This window comes from Oryctolagus cuniculus, chromosome 4 (assembly GCF_964237555.1).
Source record: "Oryctolagus cuniculus chromosome 4, mOryCun1.1, whole genome shotgun sequence".
NCBI lineage: Eukaryota > Metazoa > Chordata > Mammalia > Lagomorpha > Leporidae > Oryctolagus > Oryctolagus cuniculus.
Window position 1 is genome coordinate 81879895 of NC_091435.1, and position 25504 is coordinate 81905398.

The following is a 25504-nucleotide window of genomic DNA, read 5'->3' on the forward strand; positions in this document are numbered from 1 at the left end:
CAGTGTAGCTGTGAAGGGGCCTCCAAAGTGTAGAACTTGTATTCGCACCAATTTGCCTTTTTCTGAGGGAACACACTGAACAGAAGGAAGTTAGCTTTCTTCTTAAAGCAATATATTTAACAAAACCTCAAGCTCATGTAATTTCTTTTCTTCTTCTTTAAAAAAGATTATTTATTTGAGAGACAGAGTTACAGACAGAGAGAGGGAGAGAAAGAGAGCGAGGTCTTCCATCTACTGTGTCACTCACTCCCCAAATGGCCACAAGGGCTGGAGCTGGGCCAATCTGAAGCCAGGAGCCAGGAGCATATTCTGGATCTCCCACAAGAGTGCAGGTACCCAAGCACTTGGGCCATCTTCTGCTGCTTTCCTGGGCCATAATCAGGGAGCTGGATAGGAAATGGAGCAGCCTGGACTTGAACCAGCACCATATAGGATGATGGTGCCACGGGCAGAGCCTTAACCTACTATGCCACAACACCTGCCCGCAGGCTCAAATAATTAATTTATCCAAGAATTAATCTGTAAAGGCAAGTTTTCAAGTACTAGATATTTATAGTAGAAATAAATCACAAGCCATAAAATTATTCTTATATTTTTATTTTTGTTGATGACTAGGTAATATTGGTAATGGTGGCCCTAACTTGCAGAGTTCATTGAATCAATATGTCTGCTATCTCTCACCAAACACATAATCTAAAATTACCTTTAGGAGTTTAGATACTGTTTATCTAAACTGCAATTCATTGGAACAGGATCATGGGGCTGAAATAGAAATATTTTACAGAAGGTATAGAATAGAAGATATCATGCCAATGGTAAAAAAAAAAAAAAAAAAAGTAAAAATAAGAGCCTAAATAGATGGCTGAAATGTTATCTTTTTGTTATTTCCAGTCTTGAACAGCTTACTAAAATCTCTAATAGCCAGAAAGGAGTGTTCATTTAAAACTGTGACCCCTAAAGAAGAGACACAAATATGGAGTAATTGCTACACAGACTTGGTCCCCTGGCTAAACAGTAACAAGGTACAGCAGAGGGAGCGATGTGAACACTTGGTCATGCAGGAAGTCAGCTTCACCAGAGCCAGGGAAGCCTGTGGAGGGCTTAGAGAGAGCCAGGTCCACAGGCACTGAAGCCGTGCTTGGTTTTAGCATAATATTAAAGATTTATTTATTTATTTATTTATTTTGACAGGCAGAGTGGACAGTGAGAGAGAGAGACAGAGAGAAAGGTCTTCCTTTTGCCGTTGGTTCACCCTCCAATGGCCGCCGCGGCCGGCACACCGCGCTGATCTGATGGCAGGAGCCAGGTACTTCTCCTGGTCTCCCATGGGGTGCAGGGCCCAAGTACTTGGGCCATCCTCCACTGCACTCCCGGGCCACAGCAGAGAGCTGGCCTGGAAGAGAGGCAACCGGGACAGAATCTGGTGCCCCGACTGGGACTAGAACCCGGTGTGCCAGCGCCACAAGGCGGAGGATTAGCCTAGTGAGCCGTGGCGCCGGCCTGGTTTTAGCATAATATTAAGACGTGCTGCAATACAGAAAGCAGGAAGCAAAGACTTGACTGCATCTCCCTTCTCCCAGTTCCAAGAAACACAGCTTGGACAGAGATATCTTGCCTCTTGTTTGGGGGAAGGAAAGAAAATTAGGTCCAGACTTCAGACTTGAAACCTGGTACCAAGCATGCCACAATAAAAATCAGTGTTGGATGGGGCCCCATGAACCCTGCTGCTTGGTCAGCACCTGCAGACTGAGTCTCTGGATCTTCCTTAGCCAGGCAGACGTGGGATCACCTCCACTACCTCTCTTGTTAACGTCCAGCAGACAGTAGAGCAAGACTCTGGCCCCTGGGGAGAAGGGCAGGAAAAGGAGCTTAGGACTTTCTCTTAAAGCTTATAGCCAGGTTGGCCACAGTGGGATCCAGGCCAGGGCTTACACACAAAGCCTTTGGAGTTGTTGGGGCTTCAGGCAGAGATCTGTGCCCTAGTGGATGGACCTGTTTTGGCATGTATCACTACCAGCCTCATGTGGACCTATTGTATACCTGTGAGACCCAGGTGTGACCCAGCTTAGTATCAGCTTGGGTGGCCAAGGGGCTGCCACTGTAACCTATCCTACCAGCATGGGAAGATATCAGGGAACCACAGGCCTTTGTCTTGGGACTCAGTGCCAGGCTGGCAAAATCTAACACTGGGCAGATCTTTATGCTCTTTATCTCTAGTATACAGCCTGTGATGGAGCTACTGGACCTGTTCCAGGGTCAAGCGGAGTTCTGTGGTCCCAATTGATTGGATTTATACCCCAGCATCACACGTGGCTGGTTGCTGCAAGTCCACTTCAGTAGCACAGAGCCCACAGTAGTGTGAACTTTGGTCCTATGCCATTCATGTTGGCCTTGGTGGGCTATTGGCTCCAGGTGTGACCCAGCATTGTGGCATTCATGGCCATAGGACTGGACATCTGGGCCTAGCCAAGCACCAGGAAGTGGCCTGCAGAGAGGGACTACTAGTTTTTAGATACTTCCTCAATTCCTTTTTAACAACACAGCAACAGGCTGATATTGTATGGCAGTGGGTTGAGTTGCCACTTGTAATACCAGAGTATCATATCGAAGTGCTGGTTCAAGTCCTGGCTGCTCTGTTTCTGTGCCACCTCCCTGGGGAGTGCCTGTGAGGGCAGTGGATGATGGCCCAAATGTTTGCACCCCTGCTGCCCACATGGGAGACCTGGATGGACTTCCTGGCTTCTGGCTTTGGCCTGGCCCAGCCCAGAATTGACAGTCATTTGGGGAGTGAACCAGCAGATGGAAGATCTCTGCCTCTCTGTCTGTTATTCTGCCTTTCAAGTAAAACAACACAAAAACTGTGGACATGTGCCAAATCTGGGCTTGGGGTGTCCACTGGGGCTGAAAGAGCAACAATGCACCAACAGCAGACTTTTGGTAAACCTCAATTTAGGATATCATCTACTGCTGAAATAGCAGGAGGATCCACAGACTCAGAGAAAATAAGTAGACTGCTTAGAATTTCTATAAGGACAGTCACAAAGCCAGATTACAAAACTGGGGAAAAAGGAAAACTTAATCCTTCAATGTGCAGATAATGTCATAGTCAACAAGCATGAAGAACTTTTAACAAACTACGACCTCACTCGACAAACAAAATAAAGTACCAGAAACCAACCTGATAACAACTGACATTTGTAGATTCTTGGACGAAGACTTTAAAATTAGTGGGAGCAGGATCTAGCCTTGTGGTTCAGATGGCCACGTCTCACATCCGAATGCCTGGGTTCGATTCCCAGCACTGGCTCCTGATTGCAGGCCCTGGTGGCAGCAGTGCAGCACAGTAACTGGGTTCCTGCTTCCCACAGAGATCCTGGATCCTGGCTCTGGCCTCCACCTAGTCATGACTGTCACAGGCACCTGGAGAGTGAGCTGGTGGAGGTGAGCATGCTCCCTCGCTGCCTCTTTATTAAGTTCAAGAAAAAGAATTGAATTTTACATTGTTGTTTTAAGGAAATTCAATAAACTTCAAGAGAACACATAAAACATTTTAATACAAACCAAACAGAAATGCTTAAAAGGGAAAGTACACTAAAAGTAATTCAAACACAACAGATGACATCAATACAGGAACGAGCAAACAGAAGGAATAATTAGTGAATTCAAAACAGACTTTTTTTTTTATTTGACAAGTAGCGTTATAGGCAGTGTGAGAAAGAGACAGAGAGAAAGGTCTTCCTTCCGTTGGTTCACCCCCCAAATGGCCACTACGGCTGGTCCTGCGCTGATCCAAAGCCAGGAGCCAGGTGCTTCTTCCTGGTCTCCCATGTGGGTGCAGGGCCCAAGCACTTTGGCCATCCTCCACTGCACTCCCAGGCCACAGCAGAGAGCTGGACTGGAAGAGGGGCAACTGGGACTAGAACCCGGCGCCCATATGGGATGCCAGCACAGACAACTTGAAAATACACAGGAGGAGGAGAAAAAAGATAAGGGAATAAAGAAAACTTAGGGGATCTTCAGGACAGCATTAAAAGACCAAATATCAGAGTTATTGGTGTTTAAGAGACTTGGGAATGTAAAAGGGGTTTTAAAAGCATAATTAGAGATAATAACAGAACAGCTCTAAACCGAAATATGTAATTACCCAGGTCACCAGGGAGATTCATCTGAACCAGGCCAACTTAACATTGCAAATAGAGAGAAGATACGCAAAGCCTAAGAGGGAAGAAACAACACAGGACGATCCCATTTATGTGGCTGCAGACTTCTTAGAAGAAACCTGACAGGTGAGGAGGAAGTTAAGCTGAGACACGGACAGGACTGAAGGGACACTGCTGCTACTCAAGAATCCTACGCACAGCTAAGCTGCCCTTCAGACTGATGGAGGGATAAAGTCATTCCCAGAGAAACAGAAGCTGAGAGAACTTAGCAACAGCAGATCTGTCTGACATGAAATGCCAAACTGAGTTTATCAAACTGAAAGAAACGGACACTTTCAAGTAAAAAAAAAAAAATTCCATCTAGCTACCTTAAGGTACAAAATTTACTGGTAAGAATAACTATAGGCTGGCGCCACGGCTCACTAGGCTAATCCTCCACCTGTGGCGCCAGCACCCTGGGTTCTAGTCCCGGTTGGGGTACCAGTTCTGTCCCGGTTGCTCCTCTTCCAGTCCAGCTCTCTGCTGTGGCCCGGGAAGGCAGTGGAGGATGGCCCAAGTGCTCGGGCCCCTATACCCGCATGGGCGACCAGGAGGAAGCACCTGGCTCCTGGCTTTGGATTGGCATGGTGCGCTGGCCGCAATGCGCTGGCCGCAGTGGCCATTTGGGGGGTGAACCAATGGAAAAGGAAGACCTTTCTCTCTGTCTCTCACTGTCTAACTCTGACTGTCCAAAAAAAAAAAAAAAAAAAAGATTAACTATACATCAGCACTGTGCCATAGTGGGTAAAGCTGCTGCCTGCAGTGCCAGCATTCCATATGGGCCCCAGTTCGAGTCCCAGCTGTTCCACTTCTGATCCAGCTCTCTGCTATGGCCTGGGAAAGCAGCAGAAGATGGCCCAAGTCCTCGGGCCCCTGCACCTGCATGGGAGACCCGGAAGAAGCTCCTGGCTCCTGGCTTTGGATTGGCTCAACTCTGGCCGCTGCAGCAATTTTGGGAGTAAACCAGCAGATGGAAGACCTCTCTTTCTCTCTCTCTCTCTCTCTGCCTCTCTGTAACTCTGCCTTTCAAATAAACATATAAGTAAATAAATAAATCTTGGAAAAAAAAAGAACTATACAAATTCAGAATGCTCTAATAAACACAATGCATAAGCCAAATTTTTCATATGAAGACTAAAAATAATTAAAAATAACAACTACATTAATGTGTTAAGAGATAGGCAATTTAGAAGGATGTAAAATGAGACATCAGCAATTCAAAATGTAGGGAAAAGTGTAGAGTTCTTTATTAATATTACTTTTCTTTCATTTTTTTTTGTATTTCTTTTCCCATCTTTATAAAACACTAATGAAAGAAACGGAAAAGGGCACAAAGAAATGGAAAGGCATCCTGCATTTATGGATTGAAGACTCAATAGGGTTAAAATGTCCCTACTACCCAGAGATTCAGTGTAGTCCCTACCAGGATACCTATGACATTTTCACAGAACTAGAAAAAAATACCACTGAAATCTGTAGTGAAACACGAAAGATGTCAAATGACTAAAGCGATCTTGAGCAAAAAGAACAAAGCAAGAGGCATTATCCTGCATGACTTCAAAGCACATTACAAAGCTGTAGTAATTAAAACAGCATGGTACAGGCACACAACAGATATATAGACAAATGGAACAGAACAGAGCCTCTTAGAATATTTTCTCCTATTCTATATACGTATACAGCTAAATGATCTTTGATAAAGGTGCTGAGAACACATATAAGAGAAGGGGAAGGAACAGTCTTCTCAATAAATGGCACTGGGAAAACTATATATCCACAAGTACACAAGAATGAAAATTAACCCCTCTCTCTTACCATGTCCAAAAATTAATACAAAATGGATTAAATAACTGAGTGTAAGGCCTGATATTGAGACTAGAAGAAAGCATAGGGAAACACTTCAGGACATAAAAACAGGCGAGGAGTTTTTGGATTAGGCCCCAAAGCACAGGACAGAAAAGCAAAAATTGGCAAATGGGATTTTATCAAAAATCAAGAGCTTCTGTACAACAAAGGAAACAATCAACAGGGTGAAGATACAACTATAGGAGAAAATATCTGCAAATTATATGTATATATGACAAGAGACTGATAACCAGAATATTTAAGAACTTAAACAGCAGCAGCAAAAAAATCCCATACTAATCCAATTTAAAAATGGGCAGTAGGGGTGTGTGCTTTGGTATAGCAGGATAAGCCACTTCCTGGGACATCCATATCCCATACTGGAATGCCCGGGCTCAATCCTGCCTCTGCTCTGATCCAGCTCCCTGCTACCACACCTGAGAGGCAGCAGATGACGGCCCAAGGACATGGGTTCTTGTTCTTGCCACCTACAAGGGAAACCCAAACAGAGTTCCTGGCTCCAGGTTTTGGCTTAGCCCAGCCCTGGCTGCTGTGGGTAGCTAAGGAGTGAACCACGTCTCCCCCTGCCACTGTGTCACCTTGCCTTTCAAATAAATAAATCAGTCTTAAGAAAAACAGTTCAATCCAGTAATGTGGGATTTCAATTATTCATATATGTACTGCTTTTCAGAAGCATTTTAGAACTCCTGTTTCAGGGATTCTTTTTTTTTTTTTTTTAAGATTTATTTATTAATTTGAAAGGCAGATTTACAGAGAGGCAGAGGCAGAGAGAGAGAGAGGTCTTCCATCTGCTGGTTCACTCCCTAAATGGCCACCACGGCTGGAGCTGTGTAGATCCGAAGCCAGGAGCCAGGAGCCAGAAGTTTCTTCTGGGTCTCCCACGTGGGTTCAGGAGCCCAAGGACTTGGGCCATCTTCCACTGCTTTCCCAGGCCATCGCAGAGAGCTGGATTGGAAGTGGAGCAGCTGGGACTCGAGTCAGCACCCATATGGGATGCCAGCGATACAGGTGGCAGCTGTACCTGCTATGCCACAGCACTGGCCTCCTTGGTAATTCTTAAAATGGCTCAAGAATCCCAAAAAATTAAAATGAGACTCATGTGGTTCAAACAACAAAACAAAATACCTTTGGTTTCATTTAATATTCTTGGTCTATCTGTGGTATAAGTTAAATATTTTAATTAGAAAAAAAACTGATTATGTTCACTCCCGAAGGTAGATTCCTGAACAATTTAAATATAAAATCAATGTCCCTCCCAAAGGAACTCTACTAAATATAAACATTTTTCTCTAGTCATAGAGCAGACAAAGGAGGGGCTGGCACCGTGGCTCACTTGGCTAATCCTCTGCCTGCAGCACCAGAATCCCATGTGGGCACCAAGTTCTAGTCCCCCTTGCTCCTCTTCTGGTCCAGCTTTCTTCTGTGGCCCGGGAAGGCAGTGGAGGATGGCCCAAGTCCTTGGGCGCCTGCACCTGCGTGGGAGACCTGGAGGGGACTCCTGGCTCCTGGCTTCGGCTGTGGCAGCCATTAGGGGGGTGAACCAACGGAGGGAAGACCTTTCTCTCTGTCTCTCTCTCTCACTGTCTAACTCTAGCTGTCAAAGAAAAAAAAAAAAAGACAGACAAAGGATTAATTGTTCTCTAGTTTTATTATTTTTAAAATTTCCCAACACATTAACTATTTAACTCATTTTGAGATTTTTTTCAGTGCATTTCACAGCAAAAATGGAAAGGGAATCATTAAAATGGTTGTACACAAACCAATTCTTATAATTTACAATTTGTTCAAAAATTTGTTTCGCTGTTTTCATTCTATTAATCCCTCTAACAGAACAGAACGTATCAAAGCACAGATCTTATGCTTCTTACGATGATGCAACAGACATGGCCATCTACAATGGCTGGTGAATAACAGGTTAATGTTCCACACACTGATTGGAAGACTACGCTGGGAGAAAGAGTAAGGCACCACTCTTGGAAAATTAAGGTAGCTTGCAGTAACAAGTGCTGAGCACCACAAACAGGTACTCGGTAAATACTTGAATGAATGAAGAAAGCCATCATTAGCACTATTCTTTTAATTGCCAGCAATTCTTCAACCTCAATAAAATACTTATTAAAAAAATTTGTACCTGAATACAACTTCCTGATATCTTTTTTTCCTGATATCTGTTTATCTCATACTCTTTCTTCAGCATTTAAATTTCCTTGAAAAGAAAACAAAACCACACCTTACATGCACTCAGTCACAAACAGAACTGAATTACTGACAAACAGGAATAGTCATGTGTCTGAATTCTGGAGTGAACAGAGGTAAGATAAAGCATACGTATCCAGAGGGATAGTACATAATACTGGATATTAATCTACAGATGGAAAAAAATAAGGAAAAAAGTAACAGTTTTACTTTTTAATATCTGCCTTTTTCTCTAATGCCTTAGTTGTCAGGAAAGGCCGGAACCTTGTCATATTGACATGAACACATTTTAAAAAATTTTCTCTCAAGTGTAATATTTAATAAAACTAGGTATTGAAAAATGTTCTGAAATTTTTCAAGTCAATGCTGTTTTCAAGTATATTAAAATGCTCAGAAGAAAAAATTCTCCATGGTTACACTTCTAGTCAATTTATAAATACGTTTTTGAAAAGAGAGTTCCAACAGAGGTGGATGATGGGTAAGCTCCTCAGACACAGGCACTCAGTCTTGATGAAGAAGCTGAATGCCTTGTTACTACAACTCGGTTGATTTTTTTTTTAACACTGATTTCAGGCACAATGGCTGAATCCACTTCTAGGTCATGTTCTTTCTCCTCTTGGTTGGTTTATAAGGGTAGCGAATACTTCAGTTACAGACAAAAAGCAAAACACAAACTCTGAAAGAGACGTCACGTGTCACTACAGAGAAATGAAGTCACTGAGTTCCCACGGTTGTGTGTCTGCTGCCCCGTGCGAGATTTGGGCATTCAAACTGAGCTGTGAGAGCAGGGACTGGAGAAGATGAATCACCTAAGAATCCGGGTTCAAGGTCTGCAGCTGGTGTCGCTCACATCCACGGAGACCGGTGAGAGGGCCACTGTGTTCCTTGAACACTTTGGTCTTGCTGCGGGATGGTGGTGCCCTGGCGGGTACATTCATGTTTAGTGTCAGTGTGTGCAGTTGGGAAGCAGCTCGCTCAGTGCGAAGACTCCATTCTGGGAGGGGTTAGGGTAAACAGAGGAGAACCTCATTTGGTCGAGTCTTAGACAGCAAGTGTCACTCTGCTGGTTGAGTTGTCGGAATTACTTTCCAAAGGGGTCTGTGATAGACCCAGCCATCTCCCTGAAACAAGTAAAAGAAAAACAATCATTTCCCTATTTTCACAATCACTAACCAGAGCTAGAAGCTATACTTTCACTGAATTGGAACTCTTTTTTCTCATTAAAGTAAGTTTTTGTGAAGGAGTAATCTCATAGTATAAGACTTCAAACAATGCCTATGGTTTAGTGAGGATTACATGAGAAAGTCTGGAATGGGAGGACCTAGAAAATTTTTCTTTGTATCAGCTCTGGTTCATCATTCACCTTACTTTGAGTGTTATCAGAAAGTAATAAGCAACAAAATTTTTTTAAATCTTCAAATTTAAAAAAGACTTCAAGGGCCAGTGTTGTGGTGTAGTGTGTTCAGCAGCCGCCGGCAATACAGACATCCCATGAGAGCACCGGTTCAACTCCCAATTTCTCCACTTCTGATCTAGCTCCCTGCTAACAGCTTAGGAAAGCAGCAGAGGATGGTCCAAGTGCTTGGGTCCCTACATCCACGTGAAAGACCTGGAAGAAGCTCCTGGCTCCTGGCTTTGGCCTGGCCCATCTCTGGCTGTTGTAGCAGTTTGGATGGTGAACCAGTGGATGGAAAGTCTCTCTCTCTCCCTCTCTCTGTACCGTCTATCTTTCAAATAAAAGAAATGAATCTTAAAAAAAAAAAAAAAAAAAGACTTCTGAAGTTACTAATCTAACTGCAAAATGAGTACATCAGACTCTTCTATAGAAGCCAAGGTCTCTCTCTCTCTCTCTCTCTTTTTTTTTTTTTTAATATTTATTTATTTTATTTGAAAGTCAGAGTTACACAGAGAGAAAAGGAGAGGCAGAGAGAGAGGTCTTCCATCCGCTGGTTCACTCCCCAGTTGGCTGGAACGGTCAGAGCTGCGCCGATCCAAAGCCAGGAGTCAGGAGCTTCTTCCAAGTCTCCCACAGGGGTGCAGGGGCCCAAGCACTTGGGGCATCCTTCACTGCTTTCCCAGGCCATAGCAGAGAGCTGGATTGGAAGTGAAGCAGGTGGGACTTGAACCGTTGCCTATATGGAATGCTGGTACTGCAGGTGGTGGTTTCACCTGCTATACCACAGTGCCAGCCCCTGCCATGGTCTTACATCAGCCAAGTGATGGGGAGCACATTACTATAAGTGTACTTAATGGATATTTTTGATTGTTACACATTCGTTCTTATGTTACTCCAAAATTTCGCTTCCTGATAGAAAATTCTTTGTGATAAGCCTAGAATTTTTAAAGAAACATATAGCAAATGGCAGCAATTATCTGTCTGTGGGCTAACCACTCTGCTTGTAGCCACTTCACTATCTCTGTGTACCCAGTCACATTCCTCACGTCTCCCTAAAACGCAGTCTCTGGAAGTGAACATCATTTCATACAAAAGGCAGTGAATTGTAAATTGTATTTTCTATTATTGTGAGTGAAGATTATGCTACCATTTGCATTTGTGGCCAATTTAAATCCCCAATATATTTCATTTAAATTGCAGTTAAACCACTTTACTTGGACAAATCATGAAAAGCTCATTAGAAATCTTATGATTAAACTGGACTACTTTTAAAAATAAAGCTGCACACAACAAAGCCTAGTAAGCCAAAGCCCCCACTTAGTGGATACCGAGTTTCAGCCTGAACACGTGGATGGCATACCTCTTTAATAAAATATTTGGTTTTCCAGGGAGTTCCTGTTTCAGTACGATGCCTTTCTTCAGTTCTCTGGCGTTCTTCCAGGGTACGCTTATGCTCTGTGGCCTTATCAATTTCAGATTCTCTCAGAGAGTCAGTCACATTTTTCCACAATCGCCTGAAATTAAGAAAAACAAACTGTATATTTTAGGAACATTCCTTAAAAATAATTGAATAGAACCTCAATATTATAATTCTAAAGTACATTTTAAAAATCAGCTCTGTAATTTCCTGCCCATGAGTTATAAGATCACTGATATTATGCTGCTGATGTAAATGTACAGGATACTGCTTCTCTTTAAATTAAAAATAATTTGTGTTTCCCAAGCTATAAAAGAAAAGATTTTTATTTTTTTAAAGATTTTTTGTTTATTCTGAAAGTCAGAGTTACAGAGACTCAGAGGCAGACAGAGAGATCTTGCATCTGCTGGTTTACTCCCCGGATGGCTGCAATGGCCAAGGCTGGACCAGGCTGAAGCCAGGAGCCAGGAGTTTCTTCCAGGTCTCCCACATGGGTGTCAGGGGTCCAAATACTTGGTCCATCTTCTGCTGCTTTTCCCAGCCCATTAGCTGGGAGCTGGATTGGAATACAGCAGCCAGGACACAAACTGGTGCCCATACGGGATGCTGACATCACAGACAGCAGCTTTACCCGCTGCATCACGATGCCTTATTTCTTTTTTTCTTATTTCTAAGAAATGTACAATTAACAACAACAAAATAACCTTTTAAATGGCTGAAATTTAAAGAGAGAGCACATGTGTTTTGGACATGATGAGAAATGAGGACCAGGTGTATCCTTCTGCTCCCATCAAGCAGGAAACCAGATAAAATGTAATACAACAATGATTTTTTGGTATTTAGCAAAAAGGCAGGTACAGGCCAGTGATCCTTGAGAGAGGGAACAAATAGAGTCCTATGGGTGCTCCAACACAGTGCCAGGAGAGTACACAGGCCCCAGCATAAGGAAGGAGAAGCAAAGGAAACCACCAAGACAAGTCTTTGACATAGAATGGTCCATTCAACAAATGGTGCAGGGGCAAGTGGATATATACACACAAAAGATGAACTCACACCCTTACATCACACCATACACAGAAAGTCACTCAAAATGGGACATACAACTAAATGTAAAAAATAAAACAATACAACTTTTAGATGGAGACATGGGAGATATGTTGGATAAGGCAACAATTTCTTGAATGTACTACCACACTACATCCATAAAATGAAACATTAATAACTACTTCATCAAATTTAAAATATTATATACTACAAAAACACCATTAAGAGAATGTAAAGAAGGCCAATGGACTAGAAGAAAGCATTTGCAAAACAGATATCCAATAATTGCCATTCACAATTTACTGTGAACACCCATAATCCAATAAGACAAACAATTCAATCAAAATGGATAAAAGATATAAAAACATAACTTTAGCAGAGAAGATAAACAAATGGCTAATAAACAAATGAAAACAGGAATAAAACTATTATCAGAAAGGAAATATACAATCACAAAGTGACATTTCACCTTAACTAGAATGGGAATAATAAATAAGACATAGGGATAAGAGCTAGTGGTTAAGATGCAGGTTGGGATGCTCCCGTCCCATGTTAGAGCACCTGGGTTCAAGTCCCAGCTGTATTCCGGGTTCCAGGTTCCTGCTAATGCACACTCTGGGAGCCAGCAGGTGATGGCTCGGAGCACTTGGGTCCCTGCCACCCACAAACGAGACCTGGATTCCTTTCTAGTTTCCCAGCTTTGGTCTAGCTCAGCCCCAGCTGTTGCGGGCATCTGGGAGTGAACCAATTGATGAAAGATCTCTGTCTGTCTCTCTGCCTTTCAAAACAAGCAAAAAACAAACAATAGCAAATGCTGAGGATGTGGAGAAAGGGAACTATAATATACTGCTAATGGGAAGGTACAATGGTGCAGCCATTTTGGAAAATAGTTTTGCAGTTTTTCAAAAAGTTAAACATAAAACTACTACCCAACTTTATAATTCCACTCCTAGGTAGTATTTATCTAGGAAAAGTGAAGACAGGTGTCTACATAAAGATTTGTAGGAAAACTTTCACAACAGTGCTCTTATTCATCATAGCCCCAAACTGGAAATGCCCATCAATGGCTGACAATGGATAGACAAAATGATATATCCATACAATGTAATGTCAATGATCAATAAAGAAGGGTGAACTACTAATACATGCTACATCAGGGATGAGCTTCAAAATCATTATGCTAAGGAAATAAGCCAGGCCTAAGAGATCATGTATTGTACCATTTTCATGAAATGTCTAGAAAAGACAAATTTATAGACACAGAAAGATTAGTGGCTGTGATATTATGACAAATATAATTTGGCCATATTCTACAGTTACTAGCTCATAGCTGCTTCTCCAAAGCAGACCAAAGAAACTTTTTTTTCCTTAAAGGATTCATTTTATTTATTTGAAAGACAGAGTTACAGATAGAGGTAGAATCAGCGAGAGAGAGAGATCTTCCATCCACTGGTTCACTCCTCAAATGGCCTCAATGGCCAGAGCTGAGCTGATCCGAAGCCAGAAGCCAGGAGCTTCTTCCAGGTGTCCCATGTGGGTAGCAGGGGGCCAAGGACTTGGGCCATCTTCTACTGCTTTCCCAGGCCACAGCAGAGAGCTGGATTGGAAGTGAAGCAGCCAGGACTCAAACCAATGCCCACATGTGATGCCGGCACTGCAGGCCAGGGCTTTAACCCACTGCACCACAGTGCCGTCCCAGAAACTAAACTTTCTCTTTGCCAATTAGCAACTCTAATCTTCCTCCCCTTCCTCTGAGCTCCCTTGTCTGAGAGTAGATGGTAAGACCTCCACTTTAGGAGTCTTCTGCCATACTCGGAGGAAGAAACACTGCACAGAGAGGCCAAGAACAACTGGAGCAGATATCCCTTACTGGTCTACACAGGAAGTCTACTCATATTTTTTCTGCAATGACATTTCCTTAACTGTCCCGAAAGACAGGATTGGAAGAGCTCCTAGACTGAACACACGGAGGTTCCTGGAAGAGGGTGCATCTTGAGACAGCAAGGAAGCTCCAGGCCCCCTTCCACACCTCCTGCCTTATGCATCTTTCCATTTGTAACTTCTGTAATTCTTTTTTTTTTTTTTAAACAAATTGGCAAAATAAGTGTTTGCCTGAGTTGTGTGAGCTGCTTGAGTAAATTAATCCAATTAAAGAGGGGGTTGAATTATTTTCATTTCATTTGAAAGGCAAACAGAGAGAAAAAGAAATCTTCCTTCTACTTGTTCACTCTCCAAATGCCCCCAACAACCAGGGCTGGGCCAGTTTGGAGGCAGGTGCCTGGAACTCCATCTGGTTACCCTTTATGGGTGGCGGGGACCCAAACACTTGAGGCATCACCTGCCGTTTCCCAGAGTGCACATTAGTAGGAAGGTAATTAGAAGCAGAGTAGCAAAACTTGAAGCAGGCACTCTTGTTAGACATGAGTGTCCCAAGTGGCAAATTAACTGCTATGCCACATATCTGGTCCTCTTTTTATCTTTATTTCATATAATAATAATGTATCTACAAGATCTAACATTTAAATGGCACAAAAAAACATTTTATAAATAGTATGTCTCATATGTATTCCCTGATCTGTGGTAAGCAATAGAGTACCTAAAATGTAATATATTGGAGTGAAACTGACATTTTGAGATTCAGTGATTGTTTATAGCCCTATCTCTACAATTGAGGAACAGTGTTTTTTTCTTCATACTCTTTGTTGAACTCTTTACTTAGTGTAGGGTTAATCTTATGAGTATAAAGTAAACTAAGGGGCTGGCGCTGTGGCAAGCGAGTAAAGCTGCCGCCTGCGGTGCCAGCATCCCATATGGATGCTGGTTCGAATCCCAGCTGCTCCACTTCCAATTCAGCTCTCTGCTATGGCCTGGGAAAGCAGTGGAGGATGGCCCAAGTCCTTGGGCCCCTGCACCCGCATGAGAGACCAGGAAGAAGCACCTGGCTCCTGGCTTCGGATAGGCGCAGCTCCTATGCAGCCATTTGGAGAGTGAACCAATGGAAGGAAGATCTTTCTCTATGCCTTTCCTTCTCTCTCTGTGTAACTCTGACTTTCAAATAAATAAATAAATCTTCAATGAAAAAGTAAATAGTAGAGGGAGGAGGAGGAAGGCAGGGAGGGTGGCCAGAAGGGAGGGGAGGGGAGAAAGCATCACTATGGGGCCGGCACCGTGGCTCACTTGGTTAATCCTTCACCTTCGGCGCCGGCATCCCATATGGGTGCCGGGTTCTAGTCCTGGTTCTTCCTCTTCCAGTCCAGCTCTCTACTGTGGCCCGGGAAGGCAGTGGAGGATGGCCCAAGTCCTTGGGCCCTGCACCTGCGTGGGAGACCAGGAGGAAGCACCTGGCTCCTGGCTTTGGATTGGCGCAGCACGTCGGCCGTAGCAGCCATTTGGGGGGTGAACCAACGGAAGGAAGACCTTTCTCTCTGTCTCTCTCTCACTAACTCTGCCTGTCAAAAAAAAAAAAAAAAAAGAAAAAAGAAAAAAGAAAAGAAAAAGTATCACTATGTTCCTAAAACTGTATATATGAAATACATGAAATCTTAAATTAAAAAATAAATACACAGCTTATACTTAAAAAATAATATGTCTCTTTTCTATTCCAGACCTCAGTGTTCTTTTTTTTTTTAAGATTTATCTTATTTATTTGAAAGACAGAGTTATAGAAAGAGGTAGAGACTGAAAGAGAGGACTTCCATCTGCTGATTCATTCCCCAGATGGCCAAGACTGCTGGATCTAGGCCAATCTGAAGCCAGGAGCCAGGAGCTACTTCTAGGTCTCCCATGTGGGTGCAGGGGCCCAAAGGCTTGGGCCATCCTCCACTGCTTTTCCAGGCACATTAGCAGGGAGCTGGACTGGAAGAGGAGCAGCTGAGACTTGAACTGGTGCCCATACGGGATGCTGGTGCTGCAGGCCAGAGCTTTAACCTGCTGTGCCACAGCATCAGCCCCAAGTGTTCTTTTCTACAAGCAACCATCATCAATGTATTTTGGCTACTGTATCTTATCACCACTTATAGACCCCCTTCATTTATTTATTATTTATTTATTTATTTATTTGACAGGCAGAGTGGACAGTGAGAGAGAGACAGAGAGACAGAGAGAAAGGTCTTCCTTCGCCGTTGGTTCACCCTCCAACGGCCACCGCGGCCAGCGCGCTGCAGCCGATGCATCGCGCTGATCCGAAGCCAGAAGCCAGGTGCTTCTCCTGGTCTCCCATGGGGTGCAGGGCCCAAGCACTTGGGCATTCCTCCATTGCACTCCCGGGCCACGGCAAAGAGCTGGCCTGGAAGAAGGGCAACCGGGACAGAATCCAGCGCCCCGACCGGGACTAGAACCCAGTGCGCCGGCGCCACAGGCGGAGGATTAGCCTATTGAGCCATGGCGCTGGCCCCCCCCTTCATTTATTTTTAAAGGCCCATGACACATATTGCCAAAACACTCTTTTAGAAGGTTGTACTGGTCTACCCTCTAACCAGCAGGATGGAAATGCCCATTGGTTCATACCTTTTAATAAAAGAGGTATTATTATTTTTAAAATTTTTTATTTATTATTTGAGAGCAAGCGAGAAAGATTGAGACTCTCCCATCCGCTAGTTCTCTCCCAAATGCCTGCAACAGTCAACGCTGTGCCAGGCTGAAACCAAGAGCCAGGAACTCTACCTTAGTCTCTCACATAGGAGGCAGGAACCCAAGTACTTGGGCCATCATTAGCTGCTTCCCAGGGAACACATTAGGAGAAATCTGGAATTGTAAGCAGAACTAGGACTTACATCATGGTACTCTGATATGATATGTATGTGCCCCAAGTGGTACCCTAACTACTGACTTAAATGCTTGGCCCAAGAGATATTGTTTTAAAAACTAGTCTGTCTAATTTGCATATATGAATTCTAATTTTACTAATGTTATATTTTTTACTTTTTTTCCCCCAAGACTTATTTGAAAAGCAGAGTTACAGAGAGAGAAGGAGAGACAAAGAGATCTTCCACCTTTAGAGTTCACTCCGCAGATGACTTCAACAGCTGAGGCCAGGCTGAAGTCAGCAACCCGAAGCTCCATTTGGGTCTCACATCTGGGTGCAGGGCTCAAACACTTAAGCCATCTTCAGCTATGTTCCCAGGTGCATTAGTAGGGAGCACGATTGGAAGTGGACCAGCCAGGACTTGAACTGAAACTTTATGGGATGCCAGCACTGGAGGTGGTAGCTTAACTCACTGTATCACAATGCCAAACCCAAAATAATTTTTCATTTTCCTAAGGGGCATTTAGAATTTTTCTATTTTTTCTGAACTATCTCTTTATGTCTTTTGCCCATTTCCTGTTACTCATCTGTATGAGCTTTTACAATAAGGGTAGTAATCCTTTGTTAAAAATTTTGCTCAGTTTAAAAGTGCTTGAAATTTACTAAGATGTGGCTATCTTGTATAATGTTAGTTGGTGAGGGGTTTAAGAGGATCAGATCAGACTAATCTTTTTCAACTGACTAAGAAGGAAGTTGATGCAAACTGGTGAAGTGACTGGCCTAGGGTCACCAGTTAGTGAAGAGGCTTGGATTAAGACCTGGAGCTTCTGGGCTGGCTTTGTGGCTCAGAGGATTAAGCTACCACTACTACTACTACTACTACTACTACTACTACTACTACTTCTTCTTCTTCTTCTTTTTTTTTTTTTTTTTTAAGATTTATTTATTTATTTGAAAGTCAGAGTTAGAGAGAGGGAGAAAGAAAGAATCTTCCGTCTACTGGCACACTCCCCAAATGGCCACAAAGACCCGAGCTGAACCAGCCTCTTCAGCCGCCACTGGTGACACCAGTATCATATATGAGTGCTGATTTGAATATTGGCTGCTCCACTCCCAATTTGGTTCCCTGCTAATGTGCCTGCAAAGGCAGGGGAAGATGGCTCAAGTACTTGGGCTCCTTCTATCCAAATGGGAGATCCAGATGGAGTTCCAGGTTCCAGGCTCCTGGTTCAGGCTGTTGTGGCATTTGGGAAGTGAACCAGCAAGTTGAAAATCTCTCTCTGTCTTTCAAGTAAGTAAAATAAACTCTGGAAAAAAAAAAAAAAAAAAAGGTCCGGAGCATCTCATTCCTTCCTGGATGGATGTGAGGATGTCATACCTGGATTCAAACGGACCCTGCTTCTCCAGAGGTCGTACTCTTTTCTTTGTCACTGCCAACGTAGTCAAGTCCACATACTTTGTCTCCCCATTGCTGTAAGTAAACTCAAGAACACTGTTCCATTCTCCCTGCACTCTGCAGACCACAGTGTTGGTGAGGTTGTGCTTTACTTCAGCTGTAACCCTAGAAGCAGGCAGAAAATAAAGATACACTTTAATAGGGAGGTATCACATTTACTTCTTAGGAAAAAATATCTAAGAACATGTTTTCCGGGTCCAGTTAAATCACTTCCATAGCTCACTTCACTCTGTCAGCATCAAAGTCAGATTCTTAGTAAATACCATTACGGTTTCCTAGATAATTTTTCAAATAGTATCAGTTTCACACTTTAGAAAGAATACTAGGAATCAAATAGACTTCATCACCATTGATGATCAAAAAGCACATCATGCTACAAGTCTGCTTGAATGCAGCAGGCAAGGGAACCTCACAGAACTTTGAAGTACCTGATCTTAGCTGTTTTGCTAAGAATTTCCGCGAGTCAGAGTTATTTCTTGTGATGTCATTTCATGCTACTTCTCTGACTCCCCCTAACTTACTTCCTTTCCCTGAAAATGGACCTTGAATGAAACAACTCATGCAAAGATGCCACTGAACACTTATTTTTCCCATTTTCTATCCACACGTGCCCAAGGAATGTATTTAGAGCAGCTGCGTGGCAGGAGCAGCCGTGAAGGGAATGAGAGCAGGGCTCAAGGATCACGTAGACTAGCAGTGGGCCACAAGCAACTTGCAAAGGAGCCAGGAGCAGGAAGGGCCTCAGCGCCGTGGTTTAGAACAGCTCTCCGTGACAGTCTAACAGCAGCAGTACACTTCTCTAAGGGGTCAGAAGCAGCAGACTGGAATATCTTCTTGGACAAAATTCTTTCTCTTTTCACAACTCAGATTTACAGAGATGAGATGGCCACGTGTCTAGGTGAGATTGCAAGTTTAAATCTTCATTTTCAAAGGGGAAAAAAAGGTTTTTTTGGATCAAATTCACAAGTCATGTAGATTTTATGTAAATTACATAAAATACAGAATAAGGTGCCCTTGAGATACTTTACAAAAGAGCTGAATCTTAAATCATGTTCCCTCTCATCTCTAAAATGAAGATAATTGATAACTGATAAAGTAGTTACTCTCTCACTTTTTAATTTGACAAGCCAACCATTTAGATTTTCTAGACACTGTCTCTATAGCTATTTGGAATACTAGAAAACCAATGTAACTTTCAATAGAAAAGATTTTATCGACTGAAATTGAAGACTTTATTAGCTTTGGTTTTCACTAATGATATATAAGAATAATTACAGGAAGGGTAATGATATTTTGTGCAGAATTATGGAAGAAGGCCCTATTTTTTAGTTACTCAGTACTACAATGTAAGATACATGCAATAAATTCCTTGAGAATTCAGTGCCAAGAAAAGTTTGTGTCTCTTGAAAATGTGATTTGCTCCTTTTATCGGACACTGAGAAGCATGTTCAGCATCACGTTTCTCTTTACACTTTAACAGATGAGCCAAAACTGCGTACTACTGTCAGGTGCAGCAATCATCAATTCTAGTTTCACAGCATTCCTGTCCTTTTCCACTTTATGTTTATTATAATGACAGATTTTATTCTGAACTATTATACATGAATTTTTCCTAAAAGCCCTACAAATGCTTTCCAAAAGCAGTGCCCTGGATTCTGACAGGTGAAAGCTTGAAGGTATGGCCTTTACTTCTCTGTGTGCAGTATGCAGAAACTATTGTACACACACATAATCATCTGCAATGCTGTTATCATACCATACACCCTGTATATAATCATCTTAAAGTGACTGTGGAAAGTGGGACGAGAGATGGACCAGAAAATGGAGCCTTATTTAAGTAAGTAGGGTACTTGGCTGCATCGGTGATGGTTGTGGAAAACAAGGGAGTAAGGAAAGACAGGTGGAATACAAACACAGACAGCAGATAATGTGTCTGCTCCAATTGCAGACAGCAGGAAAAAACTAGGCTACATCTGAGGAGGAAGGCATGGAAGATCTTAGGTATGAAGATCTTCAAAACATTTGTGAACAAACGGAATTAAAGGGGAGATTTATTTATTTATTATTTTGAAATTCATTCATAGCATGATGGGCATTTTGCATGGACCTTTCAAACACCCTTCATATGCATGGACTTCAAAATTTTTTCTATATTAAAATAAAGTTATCTTTAATTCTATTTTCCTTAAACGTTTTGAAGTAACCTCATATAGTATTCCATAAAATCAGAGAAGAAAAGGTGTTAAGAATAGCAAAGTCTACTTTTTTTTTTTTTTAAGATTTTATTTATTTGAAAGCCACAGTTATACAGAGAGAGGAGAGGCAGAGAGAGAGAGAAGTCTTCCATCCGATGGTCCACTCCCCAGATGGCTGCAACGTCGGAGCTGTGCCGATCCAAACCCAGGAGCCAGGAGATTCCTCCAGCTCTCCCACGCGGGTGCAGGGGCCCAAGGTCTTAGGCCATCTTCCACTGCTTTTCCAGGCCACAGCAGAGAGCTGGATTGGAAGAAGAGCAGCCAGGACTAGAACAAGCACCCATATGGGTTTTAAAGAAAGATCAAATTGGGGGTCGGTGCTGTGGCGCGGTAGGTTAATCCTCCACCTACGGTACTGGCATCCCATATGGGCACTGGTTCTACTCCCAGCTGCTCCTCTTCCCTGTGGCCTGGGAAAGCAGTGGAGGATGGCCCAAGTGCTTCGGCCCCTGCACCCGCGTGGGAGACCCAGAAGAAGCTCTTAGCTCCTGGCTTTGGATCAGCACAGCTCTGGCCATTGCGGCCATTTGGGGAGTGAACCAACGGAAGAAAGACCTTTCTCTCTCTCTCTGTCTCTCACTGTCTGTAACTCTAACTCTCAAATAAATAAATAGAACATTTTTTTTAAAAAAAGATCAAAATGGAGGAAGGAAATGAGATCAAAAAGGGAGAAATTTTGGCATTACTTAAAATGATCCTTCCAGAATTAGGAAAGAAGCGTGTATAAACATGTGATCGCAAAGAAGACAGACAGACACACTGGAGAAAAGTAGTAGGTACAACCCAGTGATAAGATGACCCAAGGAGTGTGGCCTTGCAGATAGGTAAAGGGTAGGGAGGGATAAAGAAGTCAACTTAAGGGGCTGTGCTGTGGCACAGTGGGTTAACGCATTGGCCTGAAGTGCTGGCATCCCATACGGGCGCCAGTTCAAGACCCAGCTGCTCCACTTCTGATCCAACCCTCTGCTATGGCCTGGGAAAGCAGTAGAAGATGGCCCAAGTCCTTGGGCCCCTGCACCCATGTGGGAGACTGGAATAAGCTTCTGGCTCCTGGCTTCGGATTGGTGCAGCTCCAGCTATTGCAGCCAATTGGGGAGTGAACCATCGGATGGAAGACCACTCACTCTCTCTCTCTCAGCCTCTCCTCTCTCTGTGTACCTCTGAACTTCAAATAAATAAATCTTTTTTTTTAAAAAAAGAAGTCAACTTCCATAAGAAATTCAAAGAAACAAGATGGTAAATATAATGACTGAGCATTATTAAAAATGAGGTAACTACTTGAAATCATTAGGAGTTTTTATTTTTTTTAAGGATTTGAAGACATGGACTCATCATGCTTCTTCAAGTGATCCTTATGACTAGATACTTCTAGTCTATCCTGTACTGACAGCTGCCTCACTAGGTGCACACCCTAATCAGGATCCCTTTAAAGGCAGAACTGGGCCAGAGACTGTTCATTTGTGAGGAATTCTAGTCTACATCTCATTACCTACTTCATCAGGAAAATTTTACAAGAAAAGTTAGTAATGTCATTATTTTTAAAAGTAGATCATAATTTCAAGAATGCCTTGGAGATGAAGTACGTATTATTATGGATGTTCCTGGAGACTGTTTTAGGGTAAACCTAACATTTCTTTCTTTCTTTTTTTCTTAAAGATTTTATTTATTTATTGGAGAGGTAGAGTTACAGACAGTGAGAGGGAGAGACAGAGAGAAAAGTCTTGCATCTGCTGGTTCATTCCCCAAATGACCGCCAACAGTCGGAGCTGGGCTGATCTGAAGCCAGGAGCCAGGAGCCAGGAGCCACGAGCTTATTTCAGTCTCCAACATGAGTGCAGGGACTCAAGCACTTGGGCCATCTTCTACTGCTTTCCCAGGCCATAGCAGAGAGCTGGATCAGAAGAGGAGCAGCCGGAACTGGAACTGGTGCCCACATGGGATGCCGGCGCCGCAGGCGGAGGATTAACTGACTGTGCCACAGCGCCAGTCCCATAGCCCAACATTTCTTTTTAACTTTTAATCATTTGTTCTTGTTTCTTCTTTTTCCTTCCCTCTTATCTCTCTCTTCCTCTTTTTTTCATGTTAATTAGAAAGAAAGACAGATGGAGAGGGACCTTCCAACCACCAGTTCACTTTCCAAGTGCCCACAGCATCCAGAACTTGGCCAGGCTGAAGCCAGAAACTCAGAACTCAATCCAGGTCTCCCTCATGGCTGCTGGGGACCCAAGTACTTGAGCTATCATCTTTTGCCTCCCAGGATATGTAGGACCACAGAGCTGGCTCCAGGTGGAGGAATCAGGACCCAAACCAGGCACTCTGATGGGGGTGTGAGCATCTGAAGCAGTGACTTAACTACTGCATGGAATGCCTGCCCAAAGATGAAGTGTATGAAACAAATAAACAAAAAAGCCACAAATAAAAATCCAACCCCATCCATGTAAAACAAAGCAGAAAAAGAACAGGGAGTTACAACACAAGATTAAAGTGTAGGCATAAGAGTCAGATAGCATTAACATGTTCTTACCGGTGCAGTTTGCCACCATAAAATGGTTTGGTGTGAAAAGTGATGCTGGCTGAATAGCCAGTTTTTGCACAGTTGACACTGACCTTGCCACCCAGTTCTACCCAAGGAACAGTTAAAATGGACCGGGCATAAGCACAAGGCAGAGAAAATGTATACTCTTCTCCATGCTCCAATAGGCTGAGGATACCTGAATGTGGAAACATGAGGGGAAGGTGATTAACATCTTTTAAAAGAAATACAGTCACAAAAACCTGTAATTTTTTTTCCTATCTAGTACATAAACATCATTATTTTTGCTTAACTCTCAATTGGGATGAACCAGACTTCATTTCTAAATGTATTTGGCAGTTCCTGGTAACAGTGACTCAAGGTCACTTTCACCACTTCTTTTTAGTTCATGAGTCCAGCAAACATCACAGTGGTAACAGTTCAAGAATTCCTTCTAATATTCCTAAAAAAAAATAAAGCCTTTAGTCAAGAGTTCAAGGCCATACTACACTGCATCATATTCAGATATGACCAACTAACAACTTTTTCAGCATGTTAGGAGTAACTGGACATCCAATGTTATAAACCACAGACATTCATGTCAGACAATGTGATGGGAAAGGTGGCTTTCATTCCAGTCAAAGTATATTAAGGAAGAAAAAAATCTAACTATCATAAAAAACTATGGTCATAATAATAGTTTCATTTGCCAAAGTTACTGAAATATTTAAGGTAAAGCTTAAATATAGAGATACATGCGGTGTATTATTATTATTCTGAAGGTGCTTATTTCATATGGAGTCATGCTATGTTACAGATGACTTAAAAACACAGAAAAAGAGGTCTGCATTAATGAGCAATCAATCAATATTAGATAATTAGGAGACATTAAAGGTGTTTGAGCTACACTACTAACCTGTTAAGCTTATTACCTAGTTGAACTAGATACGCATTACTAGTCTCAACTCTTAGGGCATTGCTCTTTTTTTAGATTTATTTATTTGAAAGGCAGAGTTACAGAGAGAGAGAGAGAGACAGAGACAGAGAGACAGAGAGACAGAGAGAGAGACTCTTCCATCCACTGGTTCATTCCCCAAATGGCTGACTTGGGCCAGACTGAAGCCAGAAGCCAGGAGCTTCTTCCAGGTCTCCCATGTGGGTGGAGGGGCCCAAGTACTTGGGCCATCTTCCACTGCTTTCCTAGGCCATCAGCAGGAAGCTGGATCAGAAATGGAGCAGCCAGGATGCAAATTGGCACCCATATGGGATGCGAGCACTGCAGATGGTGTCTGGGGCCCCTGTCACCCACATGGGAGAACAGGATGGAATTCCTTGGCTCCTGGCTTTGGCCTGGTCCAGCCCTGGCCATTGTGGCCATCTGGGGAGTGACCAGTGGATGGAAGATCTCTCTCTCCCCATCTTTCACTCTCTCTGTAGTTACAACTACTTCAAAATAAATAAAATAAATCTTTTTTAAAAGTTCACACAAAGGAAAACAATAAATTAAGAATTGAGCCACTTCATAAAAGGCATGGTTTTAGCTGTAATACACTTATATAATGAAGGCTGTCAGAAGACAGACAACATAGCTGGGTATATTTTAAGTGTTACTAACAGCTGTTCTTGAATTATAGGTTAAAACAAATATTTCTATTACTTTTGTCAGAATAAAGGATCTTACAAATTGAGTTTATTGATTTCTAAGAATATAGTTAAAGTATCAGACAATTTTTTTTAAAGATTTTTATTTATTTATTTGACAGGTAGAGCTACAAACAGTGAGGGGGAGAGTCAGAGATAAAGGTTTCCTTCCGTTGGTTCACCCCCCAAATGGCCACATAGGAGCTGCGCCTATCCAAAGCCAGGAGCCAGGTGCTTCCTCCCAGTCTCCCATGTGGGTGCAGGGACCCAAACACTTGGGCCATCCTCCACTGCCTTCCTGGGCCACAGGAGAGAGCTGGACTGGAAGAGGAGCAACCGGGACTAGAACTTGGCACCCATAATGAAATTCATAGAATTCTAAAATCTCATTTATCAATAATTAAAGAATTTTCCTCCTACTATGAAAACTCATACCTAACAGGAACAAGATGAATTGCTATAAATCTCATTCTCAGATTTCATATAATTCCTGTTAAGGGTACCAACAGCAATTTAACTTCCAAAAGGCAATCTTTGAAAATATAATAGCACTTAAATAATAAAAAATAATTATTATAAATCTCCTTCATGGTTAAAGCATGGTTAAGATATTATTGTTATTCTACATTTCTTGAGGTATTTCCTTTCTTTAAGTGGAGAGCCTACCACTACCAGCATTCTTTGCTACACAAACTGAGAAGAGTAACTGAGCTTGGGGGGACAGTGTCAGAGAAAGAGGCTGCAAATCTGGCTGTGCCTTAACCTCTGTGACCCTAGC

The 25504-nt window shown here is 42.7% G+C and overlaps 1 protein-coding gene across 3 annotated transcripts in view; it reads right to left on the reverse strand.

The window, feature by feature from the left end:
- Positions 1 to 7694: 7694 nt before the first annotated feature.
- OSBPL11 (oxysterol binding protein like 11) overlaps positions 7695 to 25504 on the reverse strand; it is a 91188-nt gene continuing 73378 nt past the window's right edge. For all 3 annotated transcript variants that reach the window (XM_002716544.5, XM_017347039.3, XM_051859209.2), the window contains 4 exons: positions 23098 to 23284; positions 18241 to 18423; positions 11018 to 11171; positions 7695 to 9382 (listed from right to left, as the gene is read on the reverse strand). In XM_002716544.5, the coding sequence (XP_002716590.1) occupies positions 9317 to 9382; positions 11018 to 11171; positions 18241 to 18423; positions 23098 to 23284 (590 nt within the window). In that variant the 3' untranslated portion in view covers positions 7695 to 9316. The remainder of the gene's footprint in view (positions 9383 to 11017; positions 11172 to 18240; positions 18424 to 23097; positions 23285 to 25504) is intronic.